This window comes from Nomascus leucogenys, chromosome 17 (assembly GCF_006542625.1).
Source record: "Nomascus leucogenys isolate Asia chromosome 17, Asia_NLE_v1, whole genome shotgun sequence".
Lineage (NCBI taxonomy): Eukaryota > Metazoa > Chordata > Mammalia > Primates > Hylobatidae > Nomascus > Nomascus leucogenys.
Window position 1 is genome coordinate 92,477,731 of NC_044397.1, and position 18,279 is coordinate 92,496,009.

At 53.4% G+C, this 18,279-nt stretch overlaps 1 protein-coding gene across 10 annotated transcripts in view; it reads right to left on the bottom strand.

Annotated features, from left to right (window-relative positions):
• Positions 1 to 491: 491 nt before the first annotated feature.
• The window catches only part of CELF5 (CUGBP Elav-like family member 5), a 73,081-nt gene continuing 55,293 nt past the window's right edge, over positions 492 to 18,279 (bottom strand). For 3 of the 10 annotated variants that reach the window (XM_030796025.1, XM_030796023.1, XM_030796031.1), the window contains 7 exons: positions 16,737 to 16,883; positions 15,797 to 15,938; positions 15,566 to 15,712; positions 12,884 to 12,946; positions 11,826 to 11,909; positions 7,181 to 7,324; positions 492 to 4,247 (listed from right to left, as the gene is read on the bottom strand). In XM_030796025.1, the coding sequence (XP_030651885.1) occupies positions 4,120 to 4,247; positions 7,181 to 7,324; positions 11,826 to 11,909; positions 12,884 to 12,946; positions 15,566 to 15,712; positions 15,797 to 15,938; positions 16,737 to 16,883 (855 nt within the window). In that variant the 3' untranslated portion in view covers positions 492 to 4,119. The other 7 variants (XR_004026385.1, XM_030796024.1, XM_030796028.1 and 4 more) reach the window with 7 other exon arrangements.

Below are 18,279 nucleotides of genomic sequence, written 5' to 3' on the forward strand. Positions count from 1 at the left end.
GAGCTGGTATCTTTTTTTTTTTTTTTTTTTTTTTTGAGACAGAGTCTTACTCTGTCACCCAGGCTGGAGTGCAGGGGACACAATGTTGGCTCACTGCAACCTCTCACTCCCGGGTTCAAGTGATTCTCATACCTCAGCCTCCCGAGTAGCTGGGATTATAGGTGTGTGCCACCAAGCCTGGCTAATTTTTTTGTTATTTATTTTTTTTGTATTTTTAGTAGAGGTGGGGTTTCACCATGTTGGTCAGGCTAGTCTTGAACTCTCAACCTCTGGTGATCCACCTGCCTCGGCCTCCCAAAGCGCTAGAATTACAGGTTTGAGCCACCACGCCCGGACCCTGGTATCTATATCTATATTTGGTTTCTCTGAATATCCCCTCCTTCAACCCCTCACCCTAAACCTGAATTTCTCTCCAGCCCAGACGCTGGATGGGGCCAGATACGCTTGGTCTGTGTGGAAGACAGAGAGGAAAGAAAGAAGAGAGTCAGCCCTTTAGCAAGTAAAACTTTTATTAAATAAATTTTTAGTTGTTTTTTTTTTTTTTTTTTTTTTTTTTTTTTTCCAGACCAAAGAGAGGCGTTTTGGACATTAAGACGCTTTGCTGCTTCTCACCTGAAACACGTAACAGGAACACCAACCTCTCCAGCCACGGGAAATCTTCTTTGACACAAAACTCAAACCAAGTCAACCCAAAGTTCCAAGTTCTTTGCTTTCTTTTCTGCGTGTGTGTTGGTTTGTCCCAAAAGTCAGTTTGCAAGTTGAAACTTCATGAAATTACTCGTAGCAGAAATAAAGTACATTGTACAAATCACGCAGGTCTGCGATGTGGAGTATAAAAATGGTATTTACAGCCAGTAAACATGGACCAGAAAGACACGTACAACTGCACACCAGCACGCACTCCCAAGCAGGCCCTCGGGGGCCTCGGCGGGCGCCGCGGACACGGGTGGGGCCCCCTCGAGGCAGATTGGCACACACTTGCACACGGGGACACACGGAACACAGGCACGCTAGAGGGGAGGCTCGAAACAATTAGCGAACTCTGGAATATCGAAACAAGTTGGTTCAGAAGATTTTTTTTTCTTTTCTATTTTTTTTTCTTTTTTCTTTTTTTTTTTTTTTCTGTGTGGTTTCCCCCACCCCACCACCCCCCCTCCGGGTCAGTCAACACATTTTGGTAGAAAGAAAAGGAAATGCTTGTTTTTTTTTTTTTTTCTTTTTAAATGTTTTTTTCTTTTGAGCTTATTAAGTTATCTGGCACCTCATTTGGTAAGAGGCCTTGCCGGATACCCAAACGAACTTGATTCTGTGCTTTGACGTGGGTGTCGCGGATTGGGCAGCTGTACAGAGGCATCCCCACGAAGACCCCCCACCCCACCCCACTCCCAACTAGGAAACAAAAATCCAGTGTGGTTTGATTTTTCCCCCCATCTTTTTCTTCTCTTTTCTTCCTTGTACCTGCTCAGAAAGACCAGAAAAAAAGAAAAAAAATCTCTGTAGAGGTATGAAGGTCATTATCAAGTTCGTCTCCAGTTAAAGGGGTGCTTGGCCGGTGCGGGTAGGGTCTTCCGCTATGCTTGGCAATCCTGGTTACAAGACCTTAAATTCGAGGCTGGTGATTCGAAGGCAGGGACGATGGCTGCCTGGCCTTGGGAGGGGGTGGTGAGGGGCAGAGGGGTTCCCCTCAACCCTGTCCGCCCCCCCTCCGACGGAAAGCTAAGGGCTATTGGTCACATGAGTAAGGCTATGACTCGGGCAAGGGAGCAGAGAAGGGCTGAGGCAGGCCAGAGCGTCTCTGTTGTACCTATATCCATCCGGGAGGGCAGGGCTGTGGGACGAAGGGGCGAGGGGGGGTCTGGAGGCTGCGGCTGGGACCAGGGACACTGAAGCTGGCAGAGCCCAACGGCCCTGGAGAACCGGTGGTGGGGGATGCCAAAAGTCCTGGAGGTATATTGTGTTGGCGGATTCCTGGTGGGATGTGCCAGCCGGGAGGTGGTGAGGGTGGGGGTGGGGCACCTGGTACATGTTGCCTGGGGTCCCGCCAACCTCAGCCCTTCCTGTGTCCCCACTGAGTGACCGGCCCAGGGTCACTCTACTCGGATGGAAGGAAGTCGGAAAAGTTTGGTCCCATGATCCATACTCAAAATATATATATACTGTCTATAGATCTATATATATATGCACATATATATATATAGGAAAAGGTGTGATTTAGTTTGGGGAAGTTACCAAGTTTTGTGGGGAAGAAGCGAGAGCGTTTCCCAAAGCAGGGGGCGTGTGAACACTTCTGTCCCCGATTCAGGAGCCTCCCCCCACCCCTGCCCCTGCCCCAGGACAGACCCCAAAGGCCCCTCACTACTCCGGGTGGCCTCCAGTAGAGGGGCGGGGCAAGGGGAGAAGAGGGGAGGAAAGGGCTGGTGTCCAAAGAACGGTTGGAATTTATGGGAAAGTCCTGGATCGGTTGGAAGCAGAAAACCCTCCTGGGATGGGAAGGCCCCTCACCTGGGGGAGAAGGGACGGGCGTTAGGGAGTGATAACGGGGCCACACAGGTGGACGCCACCTCCCCACCCTACTCCACCCGGCCAGGCTGGGATCTAGGAACCCAGGGGCTCCCATCTTTTCCAAAAGAACAGATCCCACAAAGGCCAGAGTTCAGAGGCCAACAAACCCAGCTTTCAAAGAACTTAATGTCACCATCACCAAGCCCGTTTCCTCCTCCTCTGGCAGCTGGGGACAGATATTTCTGTTTATTTTCTGTCTCTCCTTCCCCAACCCCTGCCATCTAAGGCCCGTGAAGGGGGTTTCTCCCCTGTCTCCCATCCCCCATTTCTGTTCATTCACAGCTGCGTCCCCGAGCACTGGGACAGTGCCTAGCACATAATAGATGCTCAGTTAAAAAAAAAAAAAAGTGCAGACTGAGAGTTAAAAGTGAAGGGATCGCAGAGAGCAGCTTTGGATTTTGCTTCTGGTTGGCAGTTCCTGAAGGTGCGTTCTGTGCAGTTAAATACTCCCAACTCTGTGTGTGCTGACCCGGGAGAATGTGACAAGGCCAGACAGCTTCTAACTGAGCGCCTACTCTGTGCCAGGCCCTAGGCGAGGCTCTTTGATGACGACGGCGATAGTGATTTAAAAAAATAAAAAGAAAAAGAAGAGAAAATCACAACAAATCATCCAGAACTCTTTAGGTGGTGGGTTCTGGGCTCGGATGTGAAAAGATGCCCCACTCTGTTCCCTAGGTAGACCGTTTCCGCCGTCTCTGGGGAGATGACTTTCTTGAACCCATTTTACAGATGAGGCTCATCAAGGTTTGAGACCCACGGTTAAGTTTCCACAGTGGCCCCACGAGGTTTACTTTCATCCCCCCACAAAAAAAATGTTGAGAAAGTGGTTTGCCCTGATGGCAAAATACACTCTGGGTTTTGTTTTGCTTGTTTTTCTTGAGTGATGGTGGGTGGGGCAGGAATCCCACTTTTCCATCAACTCATTGGGTAGGAATGACACCCAGTGAGGGGCCGCTTGTCCCAGGGGAACTGGTGGAAATGGAGCAGGGACACTGGAAGCTGTCAATGCCAACTGGACTGGGCTGTGAGTACTGTCCCCACCTTCCACGCTCCAGTCCTGGTTCCGAGCTGGGGTCCAACCTTAGGGTTTGGGATCTGGGGTGGGCACTTGGCATTTCCGTCTGGTGTTGGGTTTTTCAGCAGGGAAAACAGATTCATAGGACAGGACAGAACCCCCTCCCCACCGCACCCCCACCCCCAGAGCAAACCTGGCCTCTCAGGTGAACTTCTATTCATCCCTCAAAGCCTTCTCCGGGAAGGATTCCCTGACCGACCTCACTGGGCCCTGGCTCACCTCAGTCCCTACCCCACTCCCACCCTCTGCTCCAGCCCCAACCACAGGGGGATTGGGGGTGTCTACATCCAGCTCTGTCCCCGCCAACCCAACCCAGAGGTTTCTTGTAGCCTCTCGAAGCATCACCCCACCTGGGGAGGGTTTGGAGCATGAAGTGGGCCGCGGGAGGGGGTTTCAGACAAGACGGGGGCTTGGGCGGGGGTGGGGCCGCCTGGCGGCTCACCTGGGCCATGCCTACAGCCTCAGGGCGGCTGTGGGCGCGGTCAGTAGGGGTGTCCTGGGTCTTTGGGCCGCTTCAGCTGGACTTTGAGCCTCTTCATGCCGATCTGGAAGCCGTTCATGGCCTGGATGGCTGCCTGGGCGCTGGCCGGGTTATCAAAGCTCACGAAGCCTGCAGAAACCAGGGTGGACCTCCATGGTTGGCGCTGCGGGTGTCCTCGGCTTGTTCCTATGCTGTGGCCCTGGCTTCCCGGCTCACGGGGTCCTGAGCAGGCCTGCGTGCACACCTGCACAGGCCAGGGTGTGTGTGGCAGAGGACACACAGCAGCCCTGGCTTTGTTCTGACACCTCTGGACTTGTATACCTCTGAGGACGGGGCACTCACTCCTTATCTTGGGGTCGGCTGTGCTGAGACTTCCCAGCTGGTATAGGGGCCAGGTGGGGCTTCCAAGGGTCCTGGAGGGCCACCTTCTCCCCACCTTCCCTCAGGAGGATGCCTTCCTCCTTCCAAGCCCTCTGTCCAGCCAGGATCTGTGTCTCCAGCTGACTCTGTGTGTCTGCATCCTTGTCTCTCTCTTTTTTTTGCGGAAGGGAGAGGGGACAGGGTCTCACCCTGTCACCCAGGCTGCAGTGCAGTGGCGCAATCTCAGCTCACTGCAGCCTTGACCTCCTTGGCTCAAGAGATCCTCCTGCCTCAGCCTCCTGAGTAGCTGGGACCACAGGCCCATACCACCATGCCCAGCCAACTGTCTCTGTTTCTCTCCCTGTCTCTCTCTCTCTCTCTCGTTCTCTATCTGTCTTCAGTCTTTTCTTCCTCTCCCTCTCCTTCTGTCTCATCTCTGTCTGTCTCTTTCTCTCCATCCCTGTCAGTGCCTCTGCTCCAGTCTCTGTCCAGAGGCCACCAGAAATACTCCACCCCATGGCCAGGTGCGGTGGCTCACGCCTGTAATCCCAGCACCTTGGGAGGCCAAGACGGGCAGATCACCTGAGGTCAGGAGTTTGAGACCAGCCTGGCCAACATGGTCAAACCCCGTCTCTACTAAAAATACAAAAATTAGCTGGGCATGGTAGTGTCCACCTGTAATCCCATCTACTCAGGAGGCTGAGGCAGGAGAATCGCTTGAGCCTGGGAGATGAAGCTTGCGTGAGCCGAGATCGCACTGATGGCACAAGACTCCATTTCAAAAAAAAAAAAAAAAAGTCAAGGGCTGACCCTTTAAACAGGACAGTGTGAAGTGAAGAGTATGGCCTTTGGCTAGGCTCATGTTTGTAATTCCAGAACTTTGGGAGGCCGAGGCGGGTGGATCACCTGAGGTCGGGAGTTTGGGACCAGCCTGGCCAACATGGTGAAACCCCATTTCTACTAAAAATACAAAAATTAGCCAGACATGGTGGCGGGTGCCTGTAACCCCAGCTACTCAGGATGCTGAGGCAGGAGAATCACTTGAACCCGAGAGGCAGAGATTGCGGTGAGCTGAGATTGGGCAATTACACTCCAGCCTGGGCAACGAGAGCGAAGCTCTGTCTCAAAAAAAAAAAAAAAAAAAAAAAGAGTCTGGTTCTACTCTAGGTTCTTCTACCTCTTTCCCGCTGTGTGACTTTGGACAAATTGCAGCCCTTTTCAGAGCCTTAATGTCCTCTGTCTTTGGGTACAAGGAAGTCCTCCCTGAGGCCCACAAGGCCCTGGACACCCTCCTCTGTCCCTTCTCCACGTTCCCCCTCCTCCCTCTCTCCCCTCCTCACTGTGCTCCAGCCACATGGGCCTCCTCACTGCTCCTCCAACACGTCAGGCGCGGTCCTGCCTCGGGGCCTTTGCATGGGCTGTTCCCTCTGCCTGGGACACTCTTCCCCCAGATTTCTCACGCCTGGTGCTCCTCATTCAGGCCTCAGTCCTTTTTTTTTTTTTAGTCGGAGTCTTGCTTTATCGCCCAGGCTGGAGTGCAATGGCGCGATCTCGGCTCACTGCAACCTCCACCTCCACCTCCTGGGTTCTAGTGATTCTCCTGCTGCAATCTCCTAAGTAGCTGGGATTACAGGCACCCACCACCACGCCCAGCTAATTTTTTTGTATTTTTAGTAGAGATGGGGTTTCACTGTGTTAGCCAGGATGGTCTCGATCTTCTGACCTCGTGATCCCCCACCTCAGCCTCCCAAAGTGCTGGGACTACAAGGCGTGAGCCACCGCGCCTAGCCGTTTTTGTTTTTTGTATGAGACAGGGTCTTGCTGTGTTGTCTGGGCTGGAATGCAGTGGTGTGATCATGGCTCATTGCAGCTTCGACCTCACGGACTCAAGGGATGGTCCCACCTCCATCTCCCGAGTAGCTGAGACTACAGGTGTGCACCACCAAGCCTGGCTAATTTTTTTTTTGTATTTTTTGTAGAAATGGGGTCTTGCTATGTTGCCCAGGCTAGTCTTGAACTCCTGGGTTCAAGCGATCCTCACACCTCAGCCTCCTGAGTAGCTGGGACTACAGGCACACGCCACTAAGCTCAGCTAATTAAAAACACTGTCTTTTGTAAACACGGGGTCTCATTATGTTGCCCAGGCTGGTCTTGAACTCCTGGACTCAAGCTATCCGCCCACCTCAGCCTCTCAAAGTGCTGGGATTGGCCGGGCGCAGTGGCTCACGCCTGTAATCCCAGCACTTTGGGAGGCCGAGGCGGGCAGATCACGAGGTCAGGAGATGGAGACCTTCCTGGCTAACACTGTGAAACCCCGTCTCTACTAAAAATACAAAAATAAAAATAAAAATAAAAATAATTAGCTGGGCGTGGTGGCGGGCGCCTGTAGTCCCAGCTACTCGGAGGCTGACGCAGGAGAATGGCGTGAACACGGGAGGCAGAGCTTGCAGTGAGCCGAGATCGCACCACTGCACTCCAGCCTGGGCGACAGAGCAAGACTCTGTCTCAAAAAAAAAACTAAAACAAAGAAAGTGCTGGGATCACAGGCGTGATCCACCGTGCCCGGCCACATGCTGGTTCTGATGGTGAATGTGATTATTTCAGCACAGCCCTGTCCCGAGGCTGACCAAAACCCTCCCATTCCCTGTCAGGGGGCAGGCGAGGGAGGTGGATAGGGAGGGGTGGCGTCGGCGGCCACTCACCGAAACACTTGCTCTGGTTGGTAGCTCGATCCATAAACACCTTGGAGGAAATGATATTGCCGAAGGGTAGGAACATCTGCGTCAGCTCCGTGTCTCCAAACTCCTGGGGGAGGTGGTAGATAAACAGGTTACAGCCCTCGGGACCTGCAGGTGGGGGAGAGAAAGACATAAAGCCCCCAAGGAGAGGAGGCGAACCCCCCCAGGGGAGGGGCACAGGTCTGGAGCCTGCATCTGGCTTCTCCAGCTGTCGGGAGAGGGGTGCCTCAGACACCCAGAAAGAAGGGGCCTGGGCACGGGCTGGGGAGGGAGACAGGACACACCCACCCCTTGCCTGCACAGTACGATCTCACACTGGGCTACTCCGCACCAAAATGGTCCTCAGACTCCAGGCAACTGACAAGACCCAGGGGATCCCCTGCTCCCAAAAGCCCAGATCAACCCTCGATCTCTGAACCCAGATACCTGAAAACCCCAAGGAAGGCCACCCTCCAGAAAATCCCTCCCTAAACTTCAAACTCCGGATCATTTACAAAAGTCAGATGAGCTGGATGTGGAGAATAAGGAAACTTGGTAATATCTTCGCAATAATAATAATAATAATAATAATAAAGTCTCTAAAATAAAACTCATTTCTAAAACTCTGGTGTTCAGCCACCATGCCTTGCTAATTATTTTTTATTTTTTTATTTTTGAGATGGAGTCTCACTCTCTCGCCCAGGCTGGAGTGCAGTGGCGTGATCTCGGCTCACTGCAACCTCCGCCTCCCGGGTTCAAGCAATTTTCCTGCCTCAGACTCCCAAGTAGCTGGGACTACAGGTGCCCGCCACCACGCCCAGATAATTTTTGTATTTTTAGTAGAGACAGGGTTTGACCATGTTGGCCAGGCTGGTCTCGAACTCCTGACCTCAAGTGATCTGCCCGCCTTGGCCTGCCAAAGTGCTGGGATTACAGGCGTGAGCCACTGCACCCAGCCTGGCTAATTTTTGTAGATGTTTCGCTATGTTGCCCAGGCTAGTCTGGAACTCCTGGGCTCAAGCGATCCTCCTTCCTCAGACTCTCAAGGTGCTGGGATTACAGGGGTGAGCCACTGCGTCTAGCCAAAAAAAAATTTTTTTTTTAAATTTCCCTTTCTCAAACCCCAGCTAGGGATAACTCCTCAGTCCTTGGATAATTTTCAAAACTCAGATGATGCAGAAACAAAATCAGGTGAAATAAAAAGATAATTCTCTGGTCCCCAGTCCCAGATACCCTAAAACTACAGATAATTAAACTACAACATAATATACCAACCATAAATAATTATTTTTAAGTTACAAATAATCCTCTAAATTGTCCCCTCTCCAAATCCCTGATGGATGGCTAATATAAAAACTATAAATAACAATAGCATTTAAAACCTTGTTCATCTGAAGCCTTAAACAGTCCCTCAAATCTGCTACTAATCCCAAAGCTAAAAATGAACTTCTTCCATTCCCACCCCGCAACAAGAGGAATCCCTGCCCTTGCCAGCAATGGATATTTTTTTTAAGAGACAGGGTCTCTTTGTTACCCAGGCTGGATTGCAGTGGCACAATCATAGCTCACTGCAGCCTCTAACTCCTAGATTCAAGCAGTCCCCCGACTTTGGCCTCCCAAGTAGCTGGGACCACAGGCACGCACCACCATGCCTGGCTAACTTTTAATTTTTTTGTAGAGATGGGGTCTCACTATGTTGCCCAGGCTGGTCTTGAACTCCTGGCCTCAAGCAATCCTGCCTTGCCCTGCCAAAGTGCTGGGATTACAGGTGTCAGCCACTGAACCTGGCCAATGCTTGTTTTCTTTTGTTTTGTTTGTTTGTTTTGAGATGGCGTTTTGCTCTTGTTGCCCAGGCTGGAGTGCAATGGTGTGATCTTGGCTCATCGCAACCTCCGCTTCCCAGGTTCAAGAGATTCTCCTGCCTCAGCCTCCTGAGTAGCTGGGATTACAAGCATGCGTCACCACGCCCAGCTAATTTTTGTATTTTTGGTAGAGACAGGGTTTCGCCATGTTGTCCAGGCTGGTCTCGAACTCCCAACCTCAGGCGATCTGCCTGCCTCAGCCTCCCAAAGTGCTGGGATTACAGGTGTCAGCCACTGCATCCAGCCAATGCTTGTTCTTGAAATGCAAGTTTGTTCCAATGTGACTGAACAATTTTGAGCATAACCCGCATTTTGCATTTGTTCGTGCACTGCTTCATCCCCACCAAAAACTGTCGGCGACCGCTGAAAACCACATCCAGCTGCACTGACCTTCAGAAGAAAATACACGCTGCATGCCACACACCCTCCGACAGCTCCCCCAGTGTGCTGTGAGCTGCGCCTTCCCCATCCGGGGTCATGCTGTCTGTCTGATTTCAGACAACCCTCCCTCCACCGTTTCACAGTCACATGCAACAACCCTTTCGATGCCGTTTCCGCGTGCACATTCTAGGTCTTCTCCAAGGCCAAGCACGGTATTTATTGTAGTCTCATGCATTTCTAAACCACATAACATGTAGAAAACAGTGCTACCATTTCTACTAGGTTCCCATCTTTCTTTTCTCTTAACATGTCACTGATAAAGGTTTTTGATTTTGTTGTTGTTGTTTTGAGACAGGGTCTCCCTCTGTTGCCCAGGCTGCAGTGCAGTGGCATGATCTTGGCTCACTGCAGCCTTGACCTCCTGGGCTCAAGTGACCCTCCTGCCTTGGCCTCCCAAAGTGTTGGATTACAGGAGCGAGCCGCCACACCCAGCCAGCTTTCCCCTGTTTTTATTTTTTAAATTTTATTTATTTATGTTTGAGATGGAGTCTCGCTCTGATGCCCAGGCTGGAGTGCAGTGGCACAATCTTGGCTCACTGCAACCTCCGCCTCCTGGTTCAAGAGATTCTCCTGCCTCAGCCTCCCCAATAGCTGGGATTACAGACACACGCCACCATGATTGGCTAATTTTTGTATTTTTAGTAGAGACAGGGTTTCACCATGTTGGCCAGGCTGGTCTTGAACTCTTGACCTCAGGTGATCCGCCCACCTCAGTCTCCCAAAGTGCTGGGGTTACAGGTGTGAGCCACTGCACTTGACCATATTTTTTTAATTTTTATTTTTATTATTTTTTTCGAGACAGAGTCTTGCTCTGTCACCCACACTGGAATGAAGTGGCACAATCCTGACTCACTGCAAACTCTGCCTCCCAGGTTCAACCAATTCTTGTGCCTTAGCTTCCCCAGTAGTTGGGGTTACAGGCGCACACCACCACGTTTGGCTAATTTTTTGAATTTTTAGTAGAGACAGGGTTTCGTCACGTTTGCCAGGCTGGTCTCGAACTCCTGAGCTCAGGCAATTCACCTGCCTCAGCCTCCCAAAATGTTTGGATTACAGGCGTGAGCCACCTTGATTGGCCTACTGTTTTAAAACTTCATTTAAGTGAATTCTTTTGTATCTGGCTTCTTTCACTCAATATTCTGCCTGTGAAGTTACTCCATGTTGTTGTGAGTATTGGCTACTTATCCTTTTTCACTGCTGTATAGTGCTCCATCGTGCGGCTCCATCCTAATTTATTTATCCATTTACCTCCTGCTAATGAACACTTGGGTTATTACCAGCTTGGGATTTTTTTCTTTTTTTTTTTTTGAGATGGAGTCTTGCTCTGTTGCCCAGGCTGCAGTGCAGTGGCCCAATCTCAGCTCTCTGCAAGCTCCACCTCCTGGGTTCACGCCATTCTCCTGCCTCAGCCTCCCGAGTAGCCGGGACTACAGGCGCCCGCCACCACGCCTGGCTAATTTTTTCCATTTTTTAGTAGAGACAGGGTTTCCCTGTGCTAGCCAGGATGGTCTCGATCTCCTGACCTCGTGATCCGCCCACCTCGGCCTCCCAAAGTGCTAGGATTACAGGAGTGAGCCACCGCGCCCGGCATTTTTTTTTTTTTTTTTTTTTTTTTTTTTTTTGAGATGTAGTCTTGCTCTCTCACCCAGGCTGGAGTCCAGTGGGGAGATAGTAGCTCACTGAAGCCTTGACCTCCTGGGCTCAGTGATCCTCCTGCCCCAGCCTCCTGAGTAGCTGGGACTACAGGTGCACACCACTGTACCTGGCCAATTTTTATTTTTTTGTAGATATGAGGTCTTGCTAAGCCAGGCTGGTCTTGGACTCCTGGGCTCAAGTGATCCTCCCATCTTGGCCCCCAAAACGCTATGTAATTACAGGCGGGAGCTACCGCACATGGCAAGAACTGTGTGGATTTGAACCCTGACTGTCAGACTCCAGAATCGAATCCCTCCCTCCTTCGACAGCCTTGGCTTTACTGGGGAGGCCTCATTACCTGATACCTCATCGTGCCATGCCCCAGCCTCAAAAAGGGTTTCCTTTCCAAAAAATCCAGAGAATCACTCTTGGTTCTGGAGAGGGCTGGTAGGAAGTCACTGCTATTCCTACGGGGTCGGGGCGAGCATGGTTCTCTTTTGGGAGGAGGAAACAGAGAGGGAGATTCCCAGGGGTCAGCAGCTGCACCGGGACTCAACTCTGGCCTGTCCAGCCCCCAGGCCGCACTCTCAGCCCCGCGGGTCCCAGAGGCCCGGGCCAGGCACGGAGCCTGCAGGTGGACAGGGCGGGCAGAGGGTGGGGCTGGCGCCCAGGGGAGGTCGCGGCCGCCTCACCTTCTCGCTGCTGCTGCTGCAGGAGGGGCGGCGGCTGGGGGACGCTGTGCGCGATGGGCGTGATGGCCGCGGTGGGGTACATGGCTGCGGAGACCGGAGCGAGACACAGGGCGAGGAGGGGCGTGAGGCCACGTGGGCGGCCTGGGCGGCTGGGCGGGGAGGGGGCGGGGCCATAAGAGAGGGTGGGGCCAAGGCGGAGTGGCTGTGATCATGGCCTTTGTGGGGAGGGTTTGGGGCGGGGCCAGGTCAGAGGGCGGGGCCAAGATCACAGACGAAATGGGGCGGGGCTATTGCCTGAGGGGCGGAGCCATGGTGGAGGGCAGGGCCAATACCGAGACGGGGCGGGGATCGGGGGGTGGGGGCGGACCCCATGGCGTGAGGGGATGGTATAGGGGTTGGGCCACAGCAGAGGGCGGGGCCAAGGCTACAGGACAGTCCAGAGTGGGTGGGACCATTGCTTGAGGGGTGGAGTCACAGTGGAGGGCGGGGGCAAGACCGGGATGAAGGGCATGAGCGGGGCGGGGCCATGACTTGATGGAGGGCTATGCGGGCAGGACCATGAGTTGAGGGGAGGGGCGCAGCAGAGGGCGGGGTCACAGCCAGGCCTTAAGAAGTAGAGCCAGAGGTAGGGGCGGGGCTTTGTCAGAGAGGCGTGGTTAGCGTAAAGGCAGGACGTGAGGGGCGGGGCTAGGAGCTGCAGGAGAGAGGGTAAGGGGCAGGGCCGAGAGCTGGGGTTGGGTCAGAGCTAGAGACGTTGGTCAAGGGGAATTCCCTCTCCCAACACAGAACATGAGAGGGTGAGGCCATGGGTAAGCGCTGTCCTTAAAGAACAAGGGAGGGTCCTGTCTGCGGGTATAGGTGGTGGTGGAGTGGGACCATTAACAGGGCCAGGGGTTGAATATAGGACAAGGGGCTAAGGGCGGGCCCTGAGGGGCGGGGCCGGAGGTAGGAGGCGTGCTAGGCACAGAAGAACGACAAGTCCGGGGCGGGCCCTGGGGGCGGGGCCCTAGGCGGGGGCGGGGCCAGGACCCAGCGCGGGCACGCAGGCTGCCTCCTACCTGTGTACTGCTGGACTCCGGAGAAGGCAGGATGCAGTGTCTCGGCCACAGTCGGGCTCTGAGCTGCGGGCAGACAGAGGGGCTGAGTGGGGCGGGAGCAGCAGAAGTCTTCCATCCACCCCCGATCCTTAAGAGCCGGAAAGACAGCAACAAACACCCCGCCCAGCTTCTCCTCTGTGCTAAACCCTCTGTAGGACCAGGAAGCTGAGGCCGAGGAAGGTGAAGCCACTTGCACAGGGCCACTCAGATAGCAAATGGCAGAAGCTGAACTGGAATCCGGGTTTGTGGGACTCCAGAGAGAGTTCACCATCGTCCCCATCTCCCTCTCCCTATCCCTCTCCCGACCCCTTTGCCTCCTAAGGGGACCCTTCACTCCTCTCTACTCCCTGGATTCACCAGGACTTCAGCCTCCCCCTCACATCACCACCTGTCCCCATCCCCTGCCCCTTCTCCCTCTCCACATGAGTTTGCTCATCAGACACCCTGTGGCTCCCCCATCCAGCTGTAGCCTTCCTGCTACCGCTAGGGAAAGGGGGAGGGGGAGGGAAGAGGTTGTCCAGGCCACCAAAGCTGATGATTCTGGGGAAAAATTCAACCAAACAATTCTGCTCGAATGGAGAGTGTGCTAGAGGGCAGTGGATAGTGGTGGGGACTGTGACTCCAAAGGGGTGACAGGAAGTTCACTTTGTGGGCAAGAAGCAGTTCTGTATCTTCACTGTGGGAGATACACAAGTCTGCATCTGTGACAAAATGGCAATTAACTGCCCCTGCACACACACACATACACATGCACAGAGTGCATGCAAAAAGTCGTGAAATCAGCTGGGTGCGGTAGCTCACGCTTGTGATCCCAACACTTTGGGATGCCGAGGCAGGAGGATCGCTTGAGCACAGGAGTTTGAGACCAGCCTGGGCAATATAGCAAGACCCTCATTTCTTTTTTTTTTTTTTTTTGTATTTTTTAGTAGAGATGGGGTTTCACCGTGTTAGCCAGGATAGTCTCCATCTCCTGACCTCGTGATCCGCCCACCTCAGCCTCCCAAATTGCTGGGATTACAGGCGTGAGCCACCACACCCGGCTAAGACCCTCATTTCTTAAAAAAAAAAAAAAAAAAAAAAATCAAAAATTAGCCAAACACAATGGCACGTGCCTGTAGTCCTAGTGACTCGGGAGGCTGAGGTGAGAGGTGAGAGGATTGCTTCAGCCCAGGAGTTCAAGAGTTCAAGGCTGCAGTGAGCTATGATCACGCCACTGCACTCCAGCCTGGGCAACAGAGTGAGACTCTGTTGCTAAATAAATAAATGGTGAAATTTGAATACCATCTGGAGTTGAATGAATTGTATGGTGCCAGTGTTAGTTTCCTGGGTTTGACAGTGACCTGTGATTAGATAAACTGTTGCCATCAGGGAAGCTGTGTGAAGGGTACCTGGGATTGCTCTGTGGTATTCTGGTAACTTCCTGTGAACCTCCAATCATTTCAAAATAAAATGTTAAGGCCAGTCGCAGTGGCTCACACCTATGATCCCAGCACTTTGGGAGGCCGAGGTGGGTGGATTGCTTGAGCCCAGGAATTTGAGGCCAGCCTGGGCAACATAGCAAGATCCCGTCTGTACAAAAATTTAAAAATTAGCCGGGCGTGATGGTGCATGCTTGTAGTCCCAGCTACAAGGAAGGCCGAGGTGGGAGGATTGCTTAAGCCCCAGAGATGGAGGCTGCAGCAAGCTGTGACGACACCACTGCACTCCAGCCTGAGTGACACAGTGAGACACTGTCTCTAAAACTAAATAAATAAAAATAATTTAAAAAATAAAAAGTTAGAAACAAATTATCCTACATGGTGGAAAGACAGATAACTTACTTCACATAAATTAGATGTTGGAAGATGTTTGCCCTAAAATTGTAGGTGTAGCACAGAGAAAGGAAGGACCTCTGCTTCATGAAAGCAGGTGCCGCCTAGATCAGTGGGCCATTCATTCTGTATTGAATGAATAAATGAATGAATCCAGGCATTGATATCTCCCCAAATGATACAGATGAATAATTAAGATTTATGGGCTGGGCGCAGTAGGTGGATCACCTGAGGTCAGGAGTTCGAGACCAGCCTGGCCAACATGGTGAAACCCCGTCTCTACTAAAAATACAAAAATTAGCCGGGCGTGGTGGCACGTGCCTGTAATCCCAGCTACTTGGGAGGCTAAGGCAGGAGAATCACTTGAACCTGGGAAGTGGAGGTTACAGTCAGCCAAGACTGTGCCACTGCACTGCAGCCTGGGTGACAGAGTGAGACCCTGTGTGAAGCCTTTTGCACACGGATTAAATTGTCAATGCAACCCCCTGAGGCTACTGATGTTATCCGCGCCATTTCCCAGATGAGCAAACTGAGACTCAGGGATGTAAAGAGCCGATCCAGGGTCACTGAACTGGAATTTAAGCCCAGAAACATCCAGATGCACCGTTTTAATGTGTTACTACCCTGCCACGGCCTCCCTTCCTGTGTCCACAGCTCTTATCTGCTCAGCTGAGACACCTTTTTCCTGCCTTTCTGTTCCCTGGGCACTGGGACTCATGTGCCCTGGGACTCATGTGCCCTACTCCCTGACGTAGGGACTCATACTTGTTCCGGAAACACCACCTTTATTCCCCGCCACTCTCCTAGGCCCCAGAGGACCACCCCGATTTACCTGGGTAGGGCACAAGGCCATTGGCATAGACGGTTTCCAGGGCGGGATGCCCACCTGGAAAGGGCACAACACCTGCAAAGCCATTGGTGATGGGAGCCACGAGGCCAGGCACGGCAGTGGTGCCCAGCAGCGGGGGTGAGTGCAGCCCTGCAGAGTGGAAGAGGGTCATGGGGAGGCCGGTTCTGGCTCCGGCCCTGCCCACCCATCCTTGGGCGCCTGGAGGAGGCTCACCAGAGGCAGGAGCGATGGGTGTGGCGGGCAGCCCGTTGAGGCTGACGGCGCCTATCTGCTGGATGTGACAGGGTGAGAAGGCCACGCCGGGACTCAGGTAGCTGCCCGAGGTGGACAGGACTGTTGTCTGCTGTTGCATGAGCTGGGGGTGAAGAGATGTCACAGTTGGGGTGACATCTGCCCTGAGATCATGGCTTATGAGGGGAGGCTTTGTCCCCCAGTTACTAGTGAGAAGGTCAGGCTGGGTATTTTGGCTCAGGCTGAGATCAGAATTGGAGCTCAGACTGGGATCAAGGCTCAGCGTGGGAGCAGGGATCGGTTAGGAATCGGAACACAGCCTGGGATTAAGGCTCAGCCTGGGAGCAGGGATCAGTTAGGAAGTGAGGCTCGGGCTGAGATCAGGGCTGAATCTAGTCAGGAGTTGGGGCTCAGCCTGGGCCTAAGGCTCAATCTAGGATCAAGGCTCAGTTACAAAGTGAGGCTCAGACTGAGATCAAGGCTCCATCTAGGATGAGGGTTTAGTTAGAAATTGAGGCTCAGCCTGGGATCAAGGTTCAGTCAGGAGCTGGGGCTCAACTTGGGACCAGGTCTAAGCCAGGGTGGAGCTTGATCAGGTCAGGTCTCAGTTTGGGGTCAGTCTGGATTTGGAGGTTCAGCCAGAATTGGGCCTAATTTAGATGTGGGGCATAGCCAGGTTCTGGTCCAAGATTGGTTGTTAATGTGAGATTAGGGCTCAGTCTTCTGGATTTAGGGGGGGGGCTTGGTCTGAGCTTGGTCTTAATTTGGAGTTGGGGTTCAGCCATGCCAGGAGAGGACCCTGAGTCAGGGAGATGGAGGGAGAGGCGGGAGATGGGCCAAGAGGCAGGAGCCCCCGAAAGAGAGTAGACGGAGACTGAGAGAGACGGAGCCAGACCCCCGAAGCTGTCACTGGGTCACTCACAGCCTGGGCGTAGGCACTGTAGGGGCTGAAGGGCAGTGTGAGGGATGGCGTCAGGATGCCCAGCTGGCCCACCATCTGCTGCATGCGCCGGAGTGTCCGCTCCTTGTCCGTGTCGGCGAACTTGACCACCAGGCTGGAGGAGGCTCCCTGCAGGGGCAGCGGCGAGCAGGGAGGGAAACAGGCTGGGAGGTAGCCAGGACTCTGGGGTCCCTGGATTCATGTTAGCTCAGGCCTCCTGGGTGAAGGGTGTAATGCCAGTGGCTGTCGGCCATGTCCACAGGCCCCCACCCCAGGAGCCGGGGCCACAGCGAGGACCGCATGGAGATCAGCATCCTGGGCCCAGCAGCAGCTGCACAGGTGCAGCGCCCAGGCCTAGGAGGCTGTGATGGGGCACAGGTAGTGGCCCTGACTGTCAGCCACACACTCAAAACAGATGGAGAATCCCGCCGCTGGAGAAGAACAGGGAGGCACAGATGGAGGCAACTATGACTTCCGCGCACCTGAGAACAGGTGAGAAACCAGCTTCCAAAGGAAAACAGTGGGCTCAGATGGACGAACCTGCCATTGTCACCCCACACCTGAAACTCCAATCTCCAGAAAGGAACAACTGGGGCACAGACGGGTGACCCTCCAACTCTCACCCACACCTGAGAACAGGTGAGATTCCAGCCACAGGAGAGGAACAAGGCGGGACAAGTAGATGATCCTGACTCTGTCCCCCATGCCCTGGAGCTAGCAGGCAGTTCAGACCCGGATTTTTTTTTTTTTTTTGGAGACGGAGTTTCGCTCTTGTTGCCCAGGCTGGAGTGCAATGGTGCGATCTCTGCTCACTGCAACCTCCTCCTCCCAGGTTCAAGTGATTCTCCTGCCTCAGCCTCTCGAGTAGCTGAGATTACAGGCGCCCACCACCACGCCCAGCTAATTTTTTTTATTTTTAGTAGAGACGGGGTTTCACTATGTTGGCCAGGCTGGTCTCTAACTCCTGACCTCAAGTGATCCACCCACCTCGGCCTCCCAAAGTGCTGGGATTACAGGCGTGAGCCACTGCGCCCGGCCCCAGCCCCAGATTTTTGTGCCCTTTACAGTCAGATGAACCTGTGGCCCATCTACCCAGTGGACAGCGGACAGTAGTCACTGGTGGGGACTGGGGGCCCTGCTTTGCTGGAGCACAGACAGAAACCCATGTGACTGCCGTCCCACTCCATGGCTGTCCAGGTGCCACAGGGCTAGGCTGAAATCCACCAACAGGCAGCCCTGGGCAGTCAAAGCAGCGGTGAGCGAGGGAGTGTCTGTCTGTGCAGTCAGGACGCTGCAACAGGTCCTGATATCAGTAACAAGAGAAGCCTGGTGGCCGGGCACAGTGGCTCCTGCCTGTAATCCCAGCACTTTGGGAGGCCAAGGTGGGCAGATCACCTGAGGTCAGGAGTTCGAGACCAGCCCGAACAACATGGTGAAACCCCATCTCTACTACAAATACAAAATTTAGCCAGGTGTTGTGGCGCGTGCCTGTAATCCCAGCTACTTGGGAGGCTGAGGCAGGAGA